The sequence below is a fragment of the Hippocampus guttulatus genome, chromosome 10 (assembly GCF_054856545.1).
Source record: "Hippocampus guttulatus isolate MCC_2025c chromosome 10, RoL_Hgut_1.0, whole genome shotgun sequence".
Taxonomy (NCBI): domain Eukaryota; kingdom Metazoa; phylum Chordata; class Actinopteri; order Syngnathiformes; family Syngnathidae; genus Hippocampus; species Hippocampus guttulatus.
In genome coordinates this window covers 3,318,622-3,330,831 of record NC_141270.1, presented here as the reverse complement: position 1 = coordinate 3,330,831, position 12,210 = coordinate 3,318,622, and the positions used below count along the sequence as shown (strand labels likewise).

The 12,210-nt window shown below is 47.0% G+C and overlaps 1 protein-coding gene across 3 annotated transcripts in view; it reads left to right on the top strand.

Moving 5' to 3' along the window:
* The first annotated feature begins 1,104 nt into the window (after positions 1-1,104).
* insyn2ab (inhibitory synaptic factor 2Ab) overlaps positions 1,105-12,210 on the top strand; it is a 29,734-nt gene continuing 18,628 nt past the window's right edge. For all 3 annotated transcript variants that reach the window (XR_015102154.1, XR_015102153.1, XM_086122824.1), the window contains exons 1-3: positions 1,105-1,356; positions 1,482-1,599; positions 9,909-11,043. Coding sequence is in view for 1 of the 3 variants with exons in the window: in XM_086122824.1 (XP_085978950.1) it covers positions 9,914-11,043 (1,130 nt within the window). In the remaining 2 variants the exon portion in view is untranslated. The remainder of the gene's footprint in view (positions 1,357-1,481; positions 1,600-9,908; positions 11,044-12,210) is intronic.

Sequence of the window (12,210 nt, the reverse complement as noted above, 5' to 3'; positions counted from 1 at the left end):
AGTACACTTCGGGGGACAGTATGGCACATGGACGCGCTACCAAACTCAAACATTCCCACCGCCACGCCATCGACAACTTCGCCGAGCAATCGAGTACACGTTGATGACTCCAATCTTAACTTCATGCAGCTCTGCTTACCTTTGGGCTTGGATTTCACGAAATGATTTTGGTCGCAGGACCGTCGCATTTCTGCATGATGGCTTTTCCCAACTGTGAAGTCCAGTGGGTTGGAGTCTGTCGCTTGAAAGTGGCTCTGGATCTTGACCCAGCCCAGCCGATCCATGTCATAGATGGAGAGTAACTTCATGTGTGGGAGGGCGGTTATTGGAATTTAGACTCAGCGTTATGTATCAATAATAGCAAGCTATTCACCAAAAAACTGTTCCAAACAGTGGTTACAAAGGCCGTTTACGGGAACAAAACGCAATGTTTGATCCGCTAACACCGGCCTTCAAAATGCCTTCAAACGAAATCACCCAATCCGATTTTTGGCTTTTCTTGCTCATAACATGCATGCTACAGATTTATAATTGATGCCGACTGAGTCCTTCATGTGTTTACCCGTCGCCTTTATTGGCAGGATTTTAGACGTCATTAGGCCACAGAGAGAGAGAGCGAATGAATTTAGAGGCCGCCTAATAAATATCAGGTGGCCGCCCAATCAATATCAGCCAGCTAGCCGAGCACGAGTGCTTTTCTCTCTCTCTCTCTTGCCTTGACTCACTGTCTCTATTACTTTCTCACGTTATTTCATTCTCCCACTCGTCTCTGCATGAGTCTCATTAAGACTGGCGCTGTGCTGACCCGCCCCCGCCCCGGTTTTGCGCGGCACCCCGGGTCAATTCGGCCCCTTCAATACCTCTTGTAAACAAAGTGTCAGATGTATAGACGGGCGGAGGTGTCGGCGACGGTGCTGTTGGAAGTGGCTGAGTGGGAGACATCCAATTAAAAGCACAATGCATTCTCTTTTTTTTTTTTTCCAACACCACCCCCGCCCCACCTCCCCAAAAACCCTCCCCCCCCCTCCTCCTCCACCGCTTTCCCAAGCCCCATTCGGATTACATAACAGCTCAGTGTCAAATCATCCAGTCTGTGGAGGACAAGTTAAGGGGGTCTTCACCAGCGATGCGGACCGCCGAGCGGACTCTCCCCAGCAGCTTTCATGCCATCCCCCTCCACTCCTCCTCATTCCTCCTCCTCCTCCCCACCCGCCAGCCCACCCTCTCCCTCGCACATACACACTCGCACTCAGTCATGAATGCACAGGGATTGCAGCAGCGGCAGCATCAGCATCATCATCATCAGCAGCAGCAGCACCCCGAGATGGAGATCTCCGCTGTGAGCGCCCGTAACCGGTGAGTGCCGAAGCAAGAGTGTCAGTCGCGGATATGTGAAGGAGAAAGTCCGAGAGATAGCAGAGGTTATTTTCTGCTCTGTTTTCATGCGCTCTCATGACCGAAACATGCCACAACTATTCCAGCTGTCACCGCACCGGCTGCCTTTCTGGCTGGACACAAGCGCGGCGCCCGACGAACGCGCGGATGGACACGGGGGAGAGGCGCTCGCTTGTCCTTTGCACCTCTGATCTGTGTCTCAAGGTAAGAGTTGTCAATCCTCCGCCCCGACACCCCCTTCCCCAGTTGCACATATTTCAATCCGCAGACGCCCGGCAACAACTTATGCGGCTGTCATAACTGAGCAATAAATTCTCATAAAATACCGTCCCCCGTTGGCGTTGCGTGTGAACGGGTGGTCTCTGCCTGCGAGATTGGGAGGGGGCATTTCTGCCTCCAGAATCAGTGCAAATGTCTTCTCCCTTACTGATTGACAGTTCCTTCGCACGCAATGTGGTTGACCTACGCGTGTGGCTTTAAATTGCACGACATCCTCAAGTAGGCCGTACCTGCGGGAGGACAGAAAATACAGATGAGGGTTCATGAGTCGCGTCGGATGATTGACCACAGGAAGGCCTGTCCTTCACGAGGGAAGAAGGCCGCTTTTACAAGCTTCGTGACACATTTATACGGAACGGATGATGCGGTCCTCAAGGCGGACATAAAGCGCCTTGGTTTCAGGAATATTACGAGCGATAATCCGGGATGCTCAAGGGTACCGCGTCACGTATACAGTCACACTTTCAACCGGTCTCGCCACGTCATAGCTCACCTGGAATGATGGGAATCACTCAGGGCAAAGCTTCAAGGCGCCAACCGCAGCACTTGCCGACCTCAGCAGTTTCTTTTTCACTTGTTACATAAATCCAGATACGCATCGCACTCCATCATCAGGTTGCGTGCTCGCAGCCCAACCTTACCGGCTCGACGGATTCATCAGGGTGAGGCAAAAGGGTGTGGGTGTGAGAGACACGACAAACATTAAAAGGCATCCGCAAAATTGGGTTTAATCCCCAAATGTGTCCTCACGAACTCGCCCCGCCTGACTTTAATTTGACAAACGAAGGTTGCGGATTCCAAACGCTGACTGTAGTCAGACTTTGATAAATCGTTCAAAACAATGTGAGAGCGCCAACTTTCACAGCGGTCGAACGCAATCTTCTTGTGTCACACCGGCCGACCTCCCCACCGGTTGACTTTTCAAAACGACATTTCCTTAATGAAACCTTATTTGGAGTCATTCGTGAGAGAGTCCCAACTGTCACCATCATAAAAAACTTTTATTTACTGTCGAGGCAACGTTGGAACAATTTAACGTGATTAAGTGTCGCTCAAGCGCGAAGCCTTCATTCATTTCATAATACATTAGAAACAATCAAACACTCTTTTAAATGCGCTCTTAATGTTCACGACAGATGCTAAAATGCGATAAACGCCAATCGACGGTCAAACCTACCACTTGCGTAATATACAACGCAAACAACAACCGCTGTGCCTTTTGATCACAAGTGAAACGCAGATGGCAGCTAGCCTGTCGGCAGCTAGCATAAAAGCTAACGTAGGAGTCGACTTCTACATCTTCTCCCACGGCTCCTTCTTTGCAAACAAATATCAAAGTCCTTTGGTCACAAAAAGCTGATCGGTACCGCCGATCAATAGGTGGACATCCTATCGAGACTTGGCAAATTAAAACTTGGCCATCATCTGTGACTGGCACGACACTGACACGCTGGGCAACACGAGACAAACGTTTGTGGACAGCGCAAGAGTCTTTCCGCTTTAGACGAAGTTGGACGTCTCTTTCGAGCATCCGTGCTTCCTTTAATGCCGGCGGCTCTTATGATTTGCTGACGCGAGGTCCATTTAAAGCGCGCTACGCACAAAGCGTTTTGTAATATCTGAACCCATATTCAAAGTTTGCTTGTGATGTTCTCGAGATGACAAAAACCAGGAAACACAAAATCATATCCCCGCCCCAAATCTATCGCAAAGTCTTTTCCCCCAAACCAGATGTCTGCCGAACTACCAAGACTAACCTGTGAGGGGCAGCGTGGTGCCACAGAACACCAGAAAAGATAAAGAAGAGTAATATTGTACTGTATTCTCCTGCCAGATTCGCAAAAAAAATTATTTTCCCGACCATCCGGCGCAAATTTCACTTCAAGCTCCCTAAAAATGATTCTTTCTCAATCAACTATCGATTTTTTTCATCTATTTATGCCAGCGATTTGTAGTGGCAGGCAGAACATTGAAATGCTCCTTCATTAGATGGCAGCAGGTACACTCAAGCGACAATTTGAGTCCACCTGTTGCCGTTCACAAAACGGAAACGATAACTTTGTGCTCGCCTGAACAGGCCCCAGATTTCACATTAAATCAATTTGTGAGTACGGTGAGATCAGATCCTAAGTTATTTCATTATTCATACCTTTTATGAACATCTTTCTTGGACGTTGTGCTGTGAGATTTTCCTCCCGGGAAACGAGTGCTCTGGCTCAGTAAATTTGGGGAAACGCTGCTCAACACAAACCAGATGCTCCTCGATTGGGTTGATTGGATTAGTCGATTGATTGACTGAAAATAGAAACACATCACAAAGATGACCCAAAAATAATAAATAAAATCAAGATCAGCAATACCTCTTCTATTTTCAATCAGTTTATGTTTTAATTCACTAGTAGGTTATCCATATACTTTGTAGATTCATATATCCCGAATTAAAAAAAAAATTCCGCTCATTAGAGATATGAGCGTGACATGCAGACACGTTATTCAGGTGACACGCTCAGAAAAACAAAGAACAGGGAAAACGCAAAGACATTAAAGTTAATGTTATCACGCAACGAAACCTAAGGACCCTGGAATAATAAATTCAGTGTTGTTTCTCATATTTATACGTTTTAGTCGTAGTATATTTTTAAACTCAACGAACGGATTCACACCTTGCCATCTCTACTGAATAATTGCTCCATAAATAGACCACACGTTTTCTCGATGGTAGTTTTTTGTTTTTGTTTTTTTTAAAGAAACTTATGGCCCTTCATCTCAAACATTTATTATATAGACTATCTACATCCGACAACAGCATAAACTTGAGGTAGATTCCTGGTTGGTTATAAATGCAGGACAAATTTAACCCTTTCACCCACCCTGTAACCTGAAAACATGATAAGCTGTCCACTGTAGTAACCGCTGTGCCTAAAAAGGGTTAATATTTACTATTGTCAACGTCAACTAGAATCTGGGCAGAGGGAGGATAAAAAAAATTTAAAAAATCACACCTAACACATTTCAAGCCACAGGATAAGAGATAAAAATCTTCACATTTGCACACAATCTGTCGAAATGATGATGATGAAAAACACATTGCATGCAACACCTTCCGGAGTGTTCGAGCTCGTCCTTTACGGTGCACTTGTGAAGACGTCGTTGGTGCAATGTCACACTCTGAAATATATGCGAGGAAACCCTCTGCATGCACAATGACTGCACTGCATGCAGCGCACAATGCACGACTTGCAGGCTCAACCTGCAAGATCATGAATACAGAACACCCGAGCGTGTCCAGTGGCAAGTCCCAGTGTAGGTCGAAATGCTCTCAAAGCATGACTTAAAAAGTCATGAGATGAGGCTAGACCGGGCTATCCGACGTAAATATCCATGTAGGCAGACGACGACGTAAGATGATACCAGCTAAGCCGCCTCATTCTCTCCGCTGGCCTAAAAGGTGAATCAGCAGTTTTTTGTTTTGTTCCCCCCCCCCCTCCCCCCACCCCAACTCCTATTGCATAGAAAATAGCAACGCACCCCGTCGGAATTCCTTCCGGAACAACATGGCAGTCATAATAAATCAATCGCTGCGCCATCGAGCAAGGTGTATATTTTTAAACCCACGTAACATTTTGAGCACGAAGGAGCGAGGGGCAATTGGAACAGACGACGCGCTCCGCCAGCGCACATAAGGAGATTTCAGAGGATTACTTTTGCAATTTTGGAGTCAATGCATTATTCATAATCCTTTGGATAGCTGCGGCCAAATCGAGGGGAAGGACCTCGGGTCATTAGCGGAGATGTGGCTGGCCCCCGGAGAAGGAGGAGGAGCAAGACGCGGAGTAGGAGGAGAAAGGAGATTCTCGATTTATCTCGTACTTAAGGGTGTTAGGAAGAGACCCCCCCCCCCCCCCCCTGCGCTAACTCCTTTTGTGTGATTACCACTTGGCTGCTTTACATGGTTTTTATGGCTACATGAGACACTTTTCGTGCTCACAGCTAACGTTCTGCAAACGTGATTACCTCTTAAGTGGTGTGGGATTGGCTTTTTTTTTTTTTTAGGTGGGGGATGGTGGGGTAATAAAACAGTCGACTCCCATGTGGAATTCTACAGAACAGTACATCCGCAATTGCTTCTGACAAGCAACCTACTCTGAAATCAAAGTGCATGTCAGGCAATGCTTTGGAACAAATGCCGACCGCCCCGGAAAAAAAAAAATACAGCTGCTCCTGCTCTCAAAGCAACACTGTGTAAATTCACAAGACAGCAAAGTATATTGTTTGTGCATAATCAGGATGAGCAAGTAGCGCTGCGGTATGATCCTCACCGGGCACCGAATCCATTGCGCTGACTTATGGCCCGCAAGATGAAACACGGTCGGCTCAAAATATATTCCCTGTCCACCACCGCAGTTTGAATGGAGGCTGGGTCACCGTTGACCGTCTGCAAGGTGAAACGCGAGGCAGCGGCCCCCGAGGACTGACACTTAAGATGAAAGTGCTCTTATTCAGAAGGGTGACAACGGGGCACAGAGGCAATCAGATAAACTCGAGCAAATATCAACAGCCGTTTTTTTTTAGCAGTTCACTCTGCATATGCGCTGCGGGAAATTTTATTTTTTGGGGGCGAGCCGTTTGCCTTCTGTCAGTGTGTAAAAGTTCATTGGATCGTCTCCTTTACACTGGCTGCCGGTCAATTGTAGAATACATTTTAAAATTCTGTTACCGGTCTATAAATTGGCCAACGGTTTAGGTCCTGATTACAATCAAGAAATGATCATGGAATATCAACCCAAGAAGGGCTCTTTTATTTGTAAATGCTTATAAAATATGTGATGACAATGTGTGACCTTGTGTATAAAACGGTGCGATATAAATAGCTGCCTTGCCTACAATATCCATTTAGCTCGCTAGCTATACCTTCACCCGGTAAATGCAGCTTTCCGGCATGCCACAATTTCCAAAACTTGCTTGCTGTCATTATTTAAAAGAGAAAAGTGAGATAGTGACATCACAAACAAGCCCGCTGCCCATCTCCAGGCCGAGGGAAGCCCCGGAAGCCCGTTAGCTTGTAAGCTACCTGGTAGCTAGCACCTCTCATCACAGCATTGTGGGATATATTCCTAGATGATGCTAGCAAAGTAGCATTTTTCCATTTTTAATCATTCAAATGTGGCATGTTTAGTCATATCATTCTTCCTTCTGATGTGTCAAATTTTAGATCACGTTTTCACTTTACTGATCCCTTGGTTTTGTTTTTTTTCCACAGATAAAAACCACAGATGAACAACACATAAATAGTGGTCTATTTTTACACTTGCACCAGCAGCCTTTGCCCAGTGTCGACACCCTTTCGTTAGTGTCTAATTGATCTAACAAAGCTGTGAAACTTGCAAATGTGCCGTGTTGCGCCCTGCGATTGGTTTGGTACGGTAGCAGTATAAGCCGCCTCCGTCCCAAAGTCGGCTGGGTTAGGCCCCAGTTAGTGAGGGCAATCGGTGCAGAAACTGAATGGATGCCGTTTGTCAATTTCACTCATGTAAAATCACAACAGCCCCCCCAAAAAAAAGCAACCAAAAAAAACACAGCCTCCAGAAAATGCAGTGTCGACGCTGTACCAGTTAAATATACTGTCCAGTTTAAAAGTCACCACTACACCAAAATCCTAAACGTATTTACTTTCATAATGATCGACTTGATTATTGTCAAATCAGCTGCGTGCGAATTACATGGCAATAAATTCTTCCCACAACTCTTTCCATCAGTTGGTGTCTTTTCAACTCGCTGATTTTTTTGGGCCACGTGGTGCGGAATATAATTCCCTCAAAGTTCAACGTGTATGACTTCACATTCGCCGAGGAGGCTCATAATTCATCGCCGAACCGCGCACGTGTGACGACCGTAAAGCAACACATGCTCGGACTGCAAATGTCAATTTGATCAAAGCCTTTTAAGCTTCATTACATGTAAACGCAAAGACACAACCGGATGACTTTGAACGGGTAGCTCATTAAACATCCCTAACATCGACAAATTAAAGCACAAACATTCCTCGTGTTTATCTAAAGGAAATAAATGGATGCGCAAACACGGGTTCTGATTCTGTTTGCGGATATTCTGTCATCGCGTGCGTGCTTGTTTACTTTCCAGTCAGGCATAAAATTATTTACTTGGACTGCATTAAAAAGGATCACGATATGCTCCGTAGCCTTTTCAAGTTGAAGGTCAGACCGGACAGATTTGTGAACATCCAGCGCAGAGTTTATATCATTTTGCTCAATACTGCTGAGACTGCATGATGACACTGATGTCGCCCTGAGGAACTCCAGAGCCTACAGGTGGACCCTGGCGGACGAGCGCACTACTCATGTAGACGTTTGGTCTTTCCTCAACGATCGTAATATTCTTTTACTCAGACATACATTGCCTGGAGCGATCATTTCCCAAACTTTTTGGACCAAAGATCGCCTTTTCGATCAACCAACCTCCCGCGTTTTTCCCGTTACCGCACACGCGCATGCACATACACAAGCGCGCCATGACGAACAACAACCTGACGTGGAGGCATGCGACGCACTTTTGCAGCCTGTTAACTATCGTAGCTCACACATACCATTTTAAAGTGCTTCCCTCAGCTCTCTAGATTCCTATTCTTTGCCCGTGCCCCTGGTGAATTGTACATGAAACAAACTCTGAATGAGAATAATGATAACGATAAAAGATATAGCGCAACAGCTCCGATCACAAGCTGCTATTGCAGACCGCTGAGCGCTAACAATTTCCGGTGACGCAGGTCACGCGGCACCGTAGGTTAAAGATTTACCTGCTTTGTTTTATTTCATTATTTTAATACTTTTTGTGAAAATGAGACTGATTGGATGATTAGGGTGCAGTGTACATTAACACAAAAAAATATTACTAACATGCACAAAGACACACAATTGGTTGTTTGTTTGTTTTCTCTCCTATACACCCCTCGCGATCCACTGGGGACCAGTCCGCGATCTACCAGTCGATCGCGATCGACGTAATGGGCACCCCTGGCGTAGACGAAGGGGGGTGACCGTAAAAAGGGTGTCGAATACAGAGAATTCACGGTTACTGTGGTGCACGACAGAGAATAGAAGCGTATCTGCAGATATGATATAAATAACATGAACTCACGCTGTCACAGACACGCATTAGTTGGAGTGTTTTCCCGAACGTAACAGCCCGATATTATACTCCGTGTGGACAAATGTTAATGCGCCGATTGATCGCGTAAGAAGACTTCCGCCCCTATACTAACTGAGCCCTAAACACCTACTAAATAAAAATATGAGAGCTTGTGTTTTACCATTGCGGCAGTACCGCATTTATAAGGGGGGAAGATGAGGGGGCGGGGGTCCCCATGCAGGTCTAGCGGAGTGGCAATAAAACTGCTTTGCAGCAAAGCACACAGAGGGACCGCGTTGAATGGGAACCGTCGGAGCACTCGGAGAGCTCAGGCGGCCACCAAGATCAATGCCAGATAGTGCGAGACTTCACGCTCACAGCTTGGTGGGTACGAATACTGTATGGAAGAGAAACAACGCAGCGGGCACAAAACGGCGGTTCCACTTATGAAATTGTTCTGCGGAAAAAAACAAACAAATTTGAATAGTCATAGATTGCGGTCTGTAATATCTACTCAGCCCCGTTGATAGCGGGAATGCACCGGTACATAGTTCCTTGGCAGCAGGATTGGGACCAAAGCACTGCTTTTCTATTTAACAGGCCTTTACCACCGTCTTACGATTGTTTTTCAGCAAATGACGGCGGACAGGTCATTAAATGTTCGCAATGGCCCTCGAGGTGCCTTGTAACGAGGTTGGACTGTACTACTTTCCCATTAGTGGTGGTGCCATCTTGTGGGGTCTTTGTTATTACAAAAGTGTGAATAGGTGAGTTTTCCCGTGAATAGCTGAGGATTGATTCCACCCCAAAAAAACATGAGTCCAAAAAACAAAATTATTTGGGACGTTTCTCACGAATTGCTATGAAGCACTTTCACATACATTTGCATTGATAGCATTTCCTCACCCGTCCGTCCGCCTTGCGATTATCATTTTCTATTTTTATTATTGATGGCTGTGTGTCATTTGCGCTGTGATTTAAAGTCTTGGACTCGGTTGAGCCTTCACAGCATCTGCACTACCAAATCAAAATATTTTACCGCGCCGTAGCCCTGGAATATACTCACATTTTATGTCTTCCGTTCTTAGGAAATATGGTGAGCAAAGAGGACGGCAAATGCATGGTTGCGTCAGACTCCGATGACTCCGATTCCGACCCGGGCCTCGCGCACAACCTCGACGAGCAGCAGGTGAAGAAGAAAAACAAGGCCTTGCAGGTGCGATTTCAGGATATCTGCGAAGCGCAGCATGAGTATCGAGGAAAGCACACCAGATCCATTTCCTGTAAAGTGACCCACCGACAGTACATGACCATGCCCGCCAGACGATCCATCCCAAACGTGACCAGGAGCACCGGCGTGCAGACATCGCCGGACCTGACCAAACGATACAAGACTTTTCCCTTTGAGAGGAAAAAGGGCCACACGTTTAAACACGCCGCCCTGGTGGAAGATTACAGAGGACACAATAATGGCTTTTTGAGTGACATAAAAGCAGTCGGAGAGGACGGGCAACCCATCGGGGTGACTTCCAAGTGCAAGGGAAAGATTGTGGGGCAGACCAAAGCGTTGCTCCATCACACCAACGACAGCAGCGAGACGGAGGATTTGATTTGCGACGCCAACTGTGTGGACGGACCCTCTTGCACGGACTCGCATTTCTCGCAAGACTCCCGTCTGAGCAACCCTTCGTCCAAAAGTGAACCGGAGCACCAGGACTGCGGCACAAGGACCAAACACAAAGGATTACACCGAGACGAAAGTGATGCCGGCGCCTCCTCCAAGCGTCAGCTGGCTACCTCGGACTTCGCGAAGGGCCGGGGCCCGGTCGCGTGGAATTCTTTGACCCGAGTGGAGTCTTTAGGGAGCCCCTCCAAGGCTTGCAAAAGAAAAAAGGGAGCGCAGCCGAGCGAGCAGCAGTCACAGACGCTCCCTCACAGCGCCAAATGTTCGGCGCAGTCGGAAGGACCGTGTCGGACGAGGCACACGTCGGCGTCCTCTAAACTGCAGCAGACGCCGGGGACGGGCGCGGGCTTCCCCCCGGGAAATACCGGGGCAGCTCTAGGCGTGGGCGGCGGCCAACAGATAATTCCCTTATCTGATGACAAGGATATCAAAGCACAGCTGCAGGCGATGGAGACGCTCATCAACTCCAGCCAGGAGACCATCAAGGTCCTGCTCGGAGTTATTCAAGAGTTGGAGAAAGGTGAAGCGCAGCGAGAGGGGTGAGTGTCATTCGATGGATGAACGGATGGATAAATGGCATATTTTATTGAAAACCGTTTGACAGGAATTTTTATTTTGAGCTAAAATTGACGCCAAGCAGTGTCACTCTGTCCACGACGGAAATTCACCTAAATTCATTGCAGTGCAAACTGTCGCCTGAGATTCCTCAAAACAGTCACCTCAGAAGAGGAAGAGAAAATCTGGCAAACACAGTCCAGTGTTGCCTTGACTTGCGAATGCCCCAACTAAAAACATGGGGCAACGGATTAGCGGCATTTCCATTTATTTCAATGGAGAAAGCTGATTTGGTTTGCTGCGCACAGTGTAGCCACAGTTACCTTGAAAAAGTAACTTGGTTATTTGAGGGTTGACTTGACTTCAAAAGTAATTTAGTTCAGTTACTCATTACTCAATTGTCATGGGAACTAAGTTACGTGACTTTAATAGTTACATTCAACAGATGCCAACAACCCCGCTTTTCAAAAAACTGATAGGGAGAACAAGCAAACTCCACACAAGCCTAGATTAGAACACTACACCTCTGCACTGTGAAGCGAACGTGCTAACCACTGTTCCGCCTCACAAATAGCAAAGAGTTGACACCCCCCCCCCCCCGCCTTCCCCCCAAAAAATCCAAACATCGGTCTTCCAAAACACCAGGAACAAAAGCCAAGAAATTGCTTGAACAGGCTTTTGATCCACTGCACAATACCTACAGTGTGTTTGATTATGATTAAGGAATCCTACTGAGTCCGGCCTCGTTTCATTCCCTTTAGCGACACGATTCTGCTTGATATTGGCAATTTACACCAGGCAATGAACAAATATCCCACTCGGCTGAAAGGAATAACAATGACTTTTCCACAGTTGCGTTCGAGGGGCGAAATATACGCACTCAACTCAATATGCCAGCTGACTCTTTTCCAAACGTTACTCTGGGGGAGGAGGGGATAGGGGGGGGGGGGGGGGGGGGCATGTTGGAAGATTATTTGGTTGTTGTCTCACATCCATTGGACGTCGTTCACGTCACTAAGCCAAAGCAGAATATTGGTACGTAACACGGCGCCCTCGGGGTGGAAAAGCGAGGCTCTCGGGCGCCAGTCCCCGTGATCACCTTTTTTAGCTGCCATGCATAATTGTACACGCCATCATCTGGTTTGTCACAA